General features: G+C 39.7%; 1 protein-coding gene across 1 annotated transcript; it reads left to right on the plus strand.

The window, feature by feature from the left end:
• Nucleotides 1-4,045: 4,045 nt before the first annotated feature.
• cckar (cholecystokinin A receptor) lies at nt 4,046-11,861 on the plus strand. Its single transcript, XM_035675348.1, has 5 exons — nt 4,046-4,400; nt 5,024-5,275; nt 8,693-8,954; nt 9,474-9,601; nt 10,225-11,861. Exons 1-5 carry the CDS (start codon nt 4,274-4,276, stop codon nt 10,818-10,820), a joined length of 1,365 nt encoding a protein of 454 aa, XP_035531241.1. The 5' UTR covers nt 4,046-4,273; the 3' UTR covers nt 10,821-11,861.
• The last annotated feature ends 18 nt before the right edge of the window (nt 11,862-11,879 follow it).

Raw genomic sequence — 11,879 nt, forward strand, 5'->3', positions numbered from 1 at the left:
TTAATTGATTTTTATTTTATTTTATTTTACTGATTTTTATTTTATTTTATTTTATTTTATTTACTTTTTTTAAAAAGTTATTAGTTACAACTTTACTTTTAATGAAATCCAACAATCCAATCAATCATCTGTGGAGGAAAGTGAAGTGAATTTTGTGGAAAAGGGACCCAATTTTGTGGGGAGTAACAAAAGAGTAATATAACTATTAGTGTAACTAATTACTGTTGGCAGAGCGTAATAAGTCATGAGTAATAAATTGCAATTTTTGAGTAACTAGCCCAATATTGATTATGAAAGGGTGAGGAATTTAGATGTATTAGTAAAAACTGGTTATCATTTTTCTTTTATTTCCACATGTTAAACATGGCGCCTAAATGATGAATGCAAGAAAATACACACATTCCACACATTTGAAAAGCAGTTCACATGTGATAACTGTGGCGTGGTATTAAAGTACCACAGCCTACTTAAGCTCAGGTTTGAGGTATTTGTGCTTTACTTATGTGAAGAGAGAAATATTGTTAATAGTTAATATTATTTTCATATGATCCGATTATAAAATATAATGCGTTGTTATACGTTAACCAACACAACATTATTTATATCTCTATCTATCTATTTTTTATTCTCTCAGTACATTTTGCTGATAACACTTCTGTCCTTTTAGAAGTGAGATTTTGTATGCAGATTCTGGCATCCAACAAAAATCTGTGTAAGTTAATGTTGAGCCACATTTTCTCTTAACACTGAGGACCATATTAGATCTACTAATTAATTTGTGACTGTAGTGCAAGTTAGTGGGCTCCTGGGCCTATTAGTCATCTGACAAACAGGCTGACTGGACATCAACATCACTAACATTTATCAGCTCCTGGTACATCTTGGTCAGACAAAACATTCCTCCTAAACATGCTAAAGCCTCCTCTTGTGATAACGATTCAGTGGTTACAATGAGATTGGGATTGAAACAACGATGAAGTCTTTGAAAAGGACATGATGAATTTAAAGCAGGAAATGGATGCAACGTCCACCAAGCTGGATTACACTGAAAATCAGTACAGGAGGTCAAACGTTTTAATTGGTGGGAGTGCAGATGAGAAAGGAGAGAACTGGCGCCTTAAAGACAGACAGACTATTCTTCTACCAAAAAGATTTAAGGACACAAACATCTGAATAAATGAAGACTGGAACTGAGGAGAAAAGAGCTGCTGCCCAAGTGTGAGCCCCTTTTCTCTGGCAGCTTTCAAAGCCAGCTTGAACTAGAGCTGTTCATCATACCCAGAGGAGGACAAACTTCATCTTCAGCTTAAAGCACCTCATGGTTCAGCATTTCTAGAATCTGCTCCTCAGACAATATTCATGTTTTTGTGTAGTCAGAATTACACCTGGGTGCTATTTTTGATTATTCTGAGCTGGTAGGGATAACTATTTGTTGCATTTTATGTTCAGGAACACATTTTAGTTGTGATACAGAAAGATAAAATGAACACTGACATTGAGCTAATGTGGCTTCAGATTCATCTTCTTTATTGTAAGCCTACTCTTGTTGGCTGTTGTTACAGGCCACCCAGTTCTAATGTCAATTGTTTGGATAGAATATGTGAAAAAGTAGATATAGTGATGGATGAAAGATAGGATTTTTTTGTAGGGGACTTGAATATCGACTGGTTTTCTAAAAATTGTCCATTACAAAAAAAGTGGATTACTGTGGCTGATGTTTGGATTGATGGTTGTGACTCAACCTACAAGAATTATCACACCCGTTGATGGTGTTGAAACCTCAGCCTGTATTGATCATATTTTCACTAACATACTGTACATGAGGTGTGTTCACAGGCACTATCAGTGGCAGTGCGATGCAGTGACCATAATCTGATTGCTTTAATCAAGAAAGACAAAAAGGCCCAAGTTTGGTATTAAGATTGTTTATCGTAGGTCATATATAAGATTTAATGCAGACTCAATATTTTAGGATATTATTATTTTTAGGATTTAAAGTTGTCTGACAAATGTCAGGAAAATGACGCAAACACTGCTTTGAAAAATTTCATGGACAAATTAGTAAAGTCAGTGGAAATCCATGCTCCACTCCAGGCTAGTAGTGCACTGTGGTTAGATGATGAGCTGAGATGCTTCAAAGAGTAAGGTAACTGCCAATAAATCAGGGTTTTTGTAGATAGAAGTCTTTATTGCAACTTGAGAAATAAGGTTACTAAATTAAATGATATTAAAGTGAAATTATATTTTTAAACAAAAAAATTCACAGCTCTGTAAATAATGTTGTGAAAGACTTGAAAATTAAATAATGTGCAAGAAGTCAGGTAATTTTTAAAGGTATATGGAATGTGCAGGTCAGATTATCACCAAGCCATATGATGTAGCTAATTAATTTATTTTATCATATTATAAAGTGGACAGTTTAAGATCTAATATGTGTTCTTCCAACATTGTTAACAGTATTATGAGCAATAAGACATTATGTTTTTCATTTGATCAGGTTGACCAAGACACAGTTGAGAAGATGTTGCTCTGTCTTTCAGATGAATCATCTACTGGCAGAGATAACCTGAATGGAAAAAGTTTAACAATTTTCCAAACCTACGTATATATAATATTTTTAATAGACGCTTCCTGAGTGGTACCTGTTTGGAGCTTTAGGAAGAGTCTAAAATCATACCTTCACCCAAAGATGGAGAAGCAGTAGCTCCAATTGTAGACCTATTAGTGTACTCCCTATGCTCAGTAGGATACTTGAGAAGATCATTTTGAATCAAATGTTAAATTGTTTTAGTAGAGATGGACTACTTATAAAAGCACAACATGCTTACAGACCAGGTCACTCTACGGGCACCGCATTAGATCAATGGGTAACATATATGGATGACAGGAAACTAGTTGGGGCTGTGCACTTTGGATTTCACTGCAGCTTTTGAGGTCATTGACCACAGCATCCTCATTGCCAAGCTTAAAGGTTATGGTATTTTCACCTTTAGCTCTTGCTTGGATGAAGTGTTATCTCTGACAGCAAAATCGTCATCCTATCACTATTCACTATTTAGCTTTTATTGTTATTGTCTTTGTATGGACCCCAGGAAGACTAGTGCCCACTTTGCGGAAGCTAATGGGGATCCAATTCAAGGATAAAGAAAAAAGATTAGGGTTAGGGGAATAAGAGGTCCTGTATATTTTATTCCTTATTTCCTGGCAAAGGCAATTTGTTTCTATTGTGAAAATTGTTCTGTTATGTCATAAGTGTGTTCTTACTGATGTGACTCAGTTTATTCATGTAAGCTGTGCAAAAATTGGGTTTAGGGTTTATTTTATTTTTTATGTTACATTGTTTTTTTTTTTTTGTCATAGCAGGCCACTCATTTCCTGTGTTTGATTGACCATAATTAATAGCAGCTTACAAAAAGCCTTAAAATATCACCAAGCCGCTGTCTCTCTCACATGAACATCTTCATTCCCAAGGCTCTCTTAAGGAGTTCATGGAACCATAATGGGAGTAAAAGCAGCATTCACTCTAGCTCAACACCAGACTGATTCCAAAATATTGGAGTTGGCGTTGTTTGGGCACTAATGACAGCCCATCTCTCCACCCATCAGAATAATTACAGCATGACTCAATGGGCTTCCGTATTGCTGCTGACATGTTCACATGAGATCTCACAGCAGGCAGTAACACGCTTTAAAAATGGGCCAGGGAAGCATGGATTTATAGATAGCGTACAGTAGATGACAGAACACTGCTGGCATTTTAAATCAGTCTAATTTCACATATGCATCTTGAATGTTTGGCTTCAGTAGTTCCTATCTTGTAAGTGATATTTGAGATATTAATAAAGAATCCGGGAGAATAGTCCTGCTGGAGGCCGTGCAGAATCTCCATTACTGCAATGATTTACGACTGGGTGTTTCATTTTTAATTTTTTTTTTAAGGGGGGGGGGGGAGTGGGGGGTGCAGACTTGCACAGACTCTAAAGGCGGGCTGAGCACTCATGAATGCGACCCATCCACATGTTGTCAGTAGCTGGAAATGCTGAGTGGAGGAGCGGAGCGCACCAAACTGGGAGCGCACGGAAACTTGTAGAGAGCACTGTTATTAACATCATTTCTTATTTCTTTTCGTTTTTTAAAATTCCCTGAAAGGAGAGATACCATTTTGATACACCCCGTCCTTTGGTGCATTTGGTTTTTGTTTTTTTTTCGCAAGAGCATGACCAATGCTGTCCCTATGACTGATTTTACTTGAGGCTATAGGGGAGAAAGCGAAATGGAGACGTTTACAATACACGACATGCTCCTGAATTCAACTGACCTCAACAAGATTTTATGTAATTTTGGGATCAAGAACATTTCGGAGTGCGAGAGCGAGCAGGAGCCCTCACCCGAACCTCAAGGTACAGTGGATTTATCTATTTTATATTAATATCAACTGCTATCTTGTCCAATAGTACATCATTGTATTCAGGAATTTTATATTCATCTTATTCAGAGATTTGCTGTTAATTGTATTCCAAATGCGACCTGTAATCTCCAATTTATGCCAAAAGAGCGACTGCTTTGGGCATTTTCTTTGCGTCAGTGCGCATTACGCATATGGCTCAGGTCCTCCATAAAGCTGATGTACTCTGCTGTGTGTTAATGGTGACACATATGTGGTCACTGTACACTAATTCTGCCAATGTCAAGTGCATATAATTGCCAGTACACACTTTATGGCAGCAGAATAGAGAGTAAATGGCACAAACATTTCACATTTGTATGGTTAAAGTCCAAATAAATAAAGGAGAAATAATAAATTCCATTTAGACTTATAAGTCTAAGACATAAAAAACACTATACTGGCCAAATTACTGTACATAAATCGCTAGATATTAATATTGTAGGAGTATTAGGATGTAAATTAATCTTAGAATAAAGACACAAGAGGGTGAGTGCGAAAGAGTGAGTCAAAATCACGTTTTAATAATGACATATACCCAGAGTTCACGCGTGTGTCTCTCTTTGCACTCCGTCCCAGACATCAACCAGACAGTGCGGATCGTCCTCTACAGCCTCATCTTCCTCCTCAGCGTCCTGGGCAACAGCCTCATCATCGCCGTCCTGGTGAGGAACAGGCGCATGAGGACCGTCACCAACCTCTTCCTCCTGTCTCTGTCCATCAGCGACCTGATGGTGTCCCTGGTCTGCATCCCCTTCACTCTCATCCCCAACCTCATGAGGGACTTCGTCTTTGGCACCGGCATATGCAAGCTGGTCATGTACTTCATGGGTGAGTGAAATGATGATGAAGGTTATTCTTAAATTGTGACATTAGTGGTTAGTCTTTTTCTGGTCTTAACTCTTACTTTTTAGTTAAATTGTACAGTTTTCTAAACCTCTATTCGAGCTTTCTTACTCAGATTATTTAATATTGTGTGACAGCCAAACACAAAATGTTGCCATATTGTTGAAATCAAGATGAAAAAACATTATCAATACCTGAATTCATCACCCAAAGTTGACTTTTTTTCCCATTTTCAAGAAGAGAATTTGCAGCGTTTGTTAAAATGTTGCATCCAAGTGTGATTTAAATGCGTTAAAAGTTGTGTGCCGACTGTTTCTGCCATCTCCTAATACTTCTGTCATGCGTGATGCACAATGATTCAACTCTGTGTGTCCATGGGAAATTATAACTGTGTTTTTTTTCTATTGCACTGTAATTGCATTATTTGTCGGAGAGAGGATAATTGAAGTCATCTTGGGCCATGTCCTGCACAAGGTTCATTTGCCTGCATGTTCAAACGCTCCTGGTGGTTTAATGAGCTCGAGCTAAAAAAGGTTCTGGTCAGGAAACATGTTGTCAAAAAGTGTAGATTTACCTGAAGCTGTTTTTGCAGTCCGGCATTTCCTGCCATTATTATTTGTTTCCTGCTCTATTCTACAATTGCAAAGTCACATTCAATTACTCATGAATGTGCCAGGGCAAATGAATGGAAGGTGTGAAGAATGACATGGGTAACAAAACCAGTTGGAAATGAGGAATACAATCAATATCCAACCGACGGAACATTAAAGTCCCCCTCCACAATGTGCTCTGCTTATTGTAGCTTCACTGTGCAGAATGATGTGCAGACTCAGCCATCTGCTGAAAGGTTTTCCAGTCTGATTACTTTAAACCTGAGTTTACGACGTGTCTGCACAAGCAGGATTTTGTCACAACACAACAATCGATCCAATATGGTCCAACACTTACTTGCTCAGGCTTACTCAGGTGTTATGTAGAAACTTGACACCTTGAGTCTGTTTTGATTCAACCTGCAATAACTGATTTTTTTGGCCACTTAGAGGCAGAGGAAACAGGTTGTAAACAAAACAAAAGTTAATATTGTGTACTTGTAAGGAAATTGTTTATTTACACATCCAGAAGTTACAGATCAACGTAATCATTCATTTGAAGTCATGTTTTTGGTGAACTTGCGTATGTAAGTCCAATATTCACTGTCTTTCTCTCAGGGAAATATCTGGTGCTTCAGCAGCTAAATGCTCTACTTTGTTCTCCAGGTAGTCGCTAAATATGCGTCTTCTGCAGTAAGGTGGTGGTGTACAGTGGGGGTTTTTAGAGCTGTTTCATGAAAAAAAACTGCTGCAGCCAAAAAACGGCACCATGAGAGCGGCGAGAGTGAACCAAAACAGTAAAGTTGATGGTCGTGCAGCTAAACAATGAGCTGAAACTTGCTATAAAGCTATAAAACTATAGATCATCGCGCCTTTAAGTATGAGACCTCCTGGCTCCAGTAGTTAAACATTTGAAATAATATTTGCAATATTTTTTATATGCAGAAGAAGGAATAGATTAGATAGAGAATAGATTATAGAAGTTAATTCAACTTTTTTGAGGGAAAACCATACCAGACACATATTATCATTCAAAGCAGAGTACATGTCTAAAGTTAAGATACAGTCAGTGGGGGAACATAAGAGTGCTCAGTACAAGTAAATAGCGCAACCTGACCTGCTTCACCGAGACAGTGCCAAAAGAAGTGTACCACACTTTAAATGTCAATCAAATAATTAATAAAAAAGCCTCCAGGAACAGCATTTACTGTCCTCCACTATCCTCCTTCATTTATTCCCCTTTGTGCAGAAAAGAAATAAACATAATCGTGTTAAATATTTCCAAAATTAGGACATATTATTTTAGTTTAGCTTGTAGTTAGACTTCGACCCAGTAAGCTGAAGTAATTGAAAACTTGTGCAAAAACCAACCATGTTCTCTTTATCATCAGACAGCTAGGTTTGTGTTTGTGGCTGTGTTAAGTTTACAAGCACAACATTTAGAAACAAAAGCCATATACATACACACATATTCTCAATTCCCAAGTTAAATTACTTTCAAATGATTTCTAGAACATCTGGGAGATGAGTTAATCACATCAGGAGGAATCTTTTTCCTTGGCTTTAATTTGCTTGGGATTTTGATACATCCCCCAGATTCCTCCCTCTGCCTCTCAGTAAAGTCTCTGCTGGGAGATTTGCAATAAGGTGCAGTCATTACAGATGATGCACCTTTACTTAATATTATAATCATTTTCATCCAATTACAGGTTCGCTAGGAAATCGGATTTTCATGTTTGTCCTTACTTCCTGTTGCTCCATTTAGCCGTTCCGTGAGATCAGAGCGCTGTCATCCAGGGTCATTACCTCATTTGTCCACATGTTTATCCGTTTATGTGTCGCTCCTCTCGGATTGTACACAGCAATAATTTGAATGTATTTATAGTTGTCTTTGTTATTGTTACTGAGTGTGTTACTGCTGATCTGGTCGCAGGATGTGCTCTGTCGCTGCTCAGCAGTTAAATTTAATGTGACAAAACATTAATGTGCCATAGCATCACATACACTACAGTAAACACAGTGACATGTTGTGAGGATGCTGACTATTCTGGGTGTTACAACGCCCATAAAACCAAAACCAAAGAGAAGGAGAATGTGACCACATTAGTCTTTTGATACACTTAAAGGTGCAGTGTGTAACATTTAGGAGGATCTATTGGCACAAATGGAATATAATAGGTGTGTTTTCATTAGTGTATAATCACCTGAATATAGGAATTGTTGTGTTTTTGAGCCATTTTTATCTGCAGACGCCGTGTGTCGCCTTCCAAACTGGTCCAAATATCTGGGAAAGTGTAAAAACATCCTATTGTGGTTTTACGCATGGTGGTTAAGCTAAGGTAACTGGCTGCACACTGACTGATTGGTCATCTAATTCTTCTTTTTTCATCCAATGGGGTTTATGTGCTGAAGTATTTTTTATTTATTAGAGCTAGCAGCTGTTTAGCTCAACCACCGCGCGTAAAACGTCATTTTTAAAATGTGGTTTTCGTACTTATCAAACATGATACTTTATGTGTTAATTAATGAGTGTTGGTATGTATATTTTTTTGCTTTTGCGCAAAGCCAGATTAGCTATTTCTCCCAGTTTCCAGTCATTATGCTAAGCTAGGTTAACTTCTGGCTGTAGCTTCATATTTACCATGCAGAAATGGCATCAATCTTCTCATCAAACTCTCGCCAAGAAAGCCAACTTCCCAAAATGGCGAATTGTTCCTTTAAAACATTTACTGTTTTTATGATTTCTGTAGCTAGATATGGCCTGGTTATATTGGTTTTACCAACACTGAAACTGATTTTCTAATGTGTGTAGGTGTCTCAGTGAGCGTTTCCACATTCAACCTGGTGGCCATTTCCCTGGAGCGCTACAGCGCCATTTGCAACCCACTGACCTCCAGGACGTGGCAGACCAAGTCCCACGCCGCCAAGGTCATCACTGCCACCTGGGTGGTGTCCTTCATCCTGATGCTGCCCTACCCGATTTCCAGCACCCTCAAACCCTTCACCCGACGCAACAACAGCACCGGGCACATGTGCCGCCTGGTGTGGCCCAATGACGTCATCCAGCAGTCCTGGTGAGCTGGAAATAAGTGCATTAGGGAGCGTCGTACCTTTCCCATCCCGCCAGGGTGTCTTCACACTCAGAAGCACTCAGATTGTGTGGCAGCTAAAGCAGCACATTCCTAATTTCAGATGGCCTCTTTATTGATTTTCTCAGTGTGGCGCTGCTGGTGAGAGACGACCACTTGGGAAAAATCGTCTGGCATGACACAGATCTGACCCTTCAAAATAAAAAAAACACAATCTTAAATCAATGATGTTAAAGTATATTTGTCAGGTTGATTACACTTACACAAAACCAACACATGTTGACAAAAGTGCTTTTCCGGACTGGATTAAAAGTACATTTAAATCATTATAATGAAAAATAAAATTACCCAGCAAATTAAATTTAAACAATCACATTGTCATTATGATATTAGTCTAAACTCAAAGGCAGGGGGTTTTTCATTTTAGCAAAGGAATTTGGATCTGGTGTTGATTTAAATTAGCTCTTTGGCATCCACTTACTGGCCTAAATGTGTCCCTTGCAGGTACGTGTCCCTGTTGTTGCTGCTCTTCCTAATCCCCGGGATCGTCATGATGACAGCCTATGGACTCATTTCTCTAGAGCTCTACCGGGGAATCAAATTTGAGGTGTCCAACAGGAAATCTAGCAGAGGTATGAAAATAAAACACAGCAAGTGATCGAAATCAGTCAGGCATTTTTCTATGTTTTTCCTATTGTCGAAGAAAATTCCATGAAAAGACTAAAACCAACGATGCCTTTGTACGATGTACAACTTTGCTAATTTGTCTGTTGTATTCAGCTGAGTCCACTGGTTTTAACTGTAGTACATAGTTACATTAAAAGAAATGTTAAATAACCTCCAAAAATAGGTGGGCACTAGATTTTTAGCAAAGATTAAAATTGAGTAAAAGGTGGGCTTCTTTGGGACTACTTTCAGCCATGGATTGATACACATTTGGTGCAGTGTAATGTTGTGGCTTATCAGTGTGTTTTTAATAAGTTTTGGACAACATTTGAGGTTTATGGCACAGATGAATGAGCTTTATAACGACTACACAGACGATACTTGTTATTAGGATCCCTTTATATCACCATGATCCTTCAACTTGACATGACATCTTCTGGAAATGCAGTCCTGTTTTCCATTTGTAGGTCGCAAGTGACAGACATGACCCAAATCTTCTGCGTCAGGACTGCTTTGCTCCTGCATCTTTTCTTACCGCTGATAAAATGGGACTCTTACACTTTTCTTTTCACATTCTCTTCCCTGACAGACAGACAATCCAGCACCGGCAGCATCAAGCCCGGAGACAGTGACGGCTGTTATATGCAGCCGTCTAAAAGGAAGAGCATCACAGGCAACTCCACCAACTCCAGCAGCAAACCCATGGTGGGCCGTGTGTGTGGCAGCAGCTCTACAGCCAACCTGATGGCCAAGAAGCGCGTGATCCGCATGCTCCTGGTCATCGTCTTCCTCTTTTTCCTGTGCTGGACCCCCGTCTTTGTGGTCAATGCTTGGCAGGCTTTCGACCGGCGCTCGGCCTACCGCCTGACCGGCGCCCCCATCTCCTTCATCCACCTGCTCTCCTACACCTCGGCCTGCGTCAACCCCATCATTTACTGCTTCATGAACAAGCGCTTCCGCCAGGGCATGCTGTCCACGTTCACCTGCTGCAGCTGCTTGAGGAGCGGCGAAGGGAGCAGCGGCTTAGGGAGGTCAGCTGGAATCGGAATGGCTAAAGGGGAAACGGGCAGATCTAGACCGGGGCCAGTGGCCACTGAGCAGAATGGTCATACCCCGCCAAGTGGAGCAAGCACACGATTCACCTACACCGGCATCCGTGCATCAGCCTGGAGTGAGCTGACTTAAACTGGATTGATATGTGTATGTGTGTGTGTTTGTGTGTAAGAGCTCCGGCCTGAGAGCACACACTTAAAGGGAATCTATTGTGTTTTAACGTGAAGCCCTCAAAGTGCTTATAGGACTAGTTTATGAGCATCTATGTCGCTTTAGCTTGGAGTGGGTACAACAGTTAATGACTGTGGAGCAAAATCGATGTACTTTCAGTGCTTTCACAACAGATCAACACAGCCAGATGTTTCCCTAAGGCTTGCAGTGTCCAGGGTGGATGCCTTGGTCAGGTTTTTATGAAGCAGAATACCAATTTATGTAGTTAACCACTCTCCTTATACTCCCTTTAACAAGTGGCAAATACGTCTGGTGGTTGATGTTGTCAACCGTTCTTAAAGATCGGTTGACAAAAGAATCTCACCTTAAGAGCAATTTGATTACTGGTCTGGAGTCATCATCTTCATCCGCAGATCGACTAGTCCAGCCCAGTTCACGTCCACGTTAAAGAATGACCTTTGAAACTTAACTTTGAAGCCAACGTGGTCCTTAAAGTGCTCAGAAAAAAGGGGAATTTGCTAATTAAGGTCATGCGATATGATCAAAAGCTCTTAAACAGCTACTAAACAGAGGTCGAGATTGCTTCCAGGAAGTCGAGATCGGACTACCAGTTTTAGCAAGTTTAGCTCCCTCAATAACAAATCATGTATAATTTCCCCTGACCACATTAAGCACGCACATTTTCATTTTTATATGTATTTTTCCTTCTTTCCAGGCAGCCATTGGTCTCCTAATGCAGCTTTAAAGAAATTGTTTCACATTTTGAGAAACTGCTTGTCGAGAGCTAGATGAGAAGATCGATGGGGCTAAAGCTGGGAGGCAGTTAGTTTAGCGATTAGCAAGACTGGTAGCAACGGGAAGCAGCTAGCCTGTCAATACCTGCCCAAACCCCTCTATAATCACTATAATTAACACTTTGCATGGCATGTGTTTAATCCTTCACTCCAACTGAAGTGGTAAAAAAACGGGAAGCTCTTCCTGTTGGTGTACTAATGCTCTGTATGCTAAGCTAAGCTAATC

The sequence above is a fragment of the Morone saxatilis genome, unplaced genomic scaffold (assembly GCF_004916995.1).
Source record: "Morone saxatilis isolate NCDOM2014 unplaced genomic scaffold, NCSU_SB_2.0 Contig4, whole genome shotgun sequence".
NCBI lineage: Eukaryota > Metazoa > Chordata > Actinopteri > Moronidae > Morone > Morone saxatilis.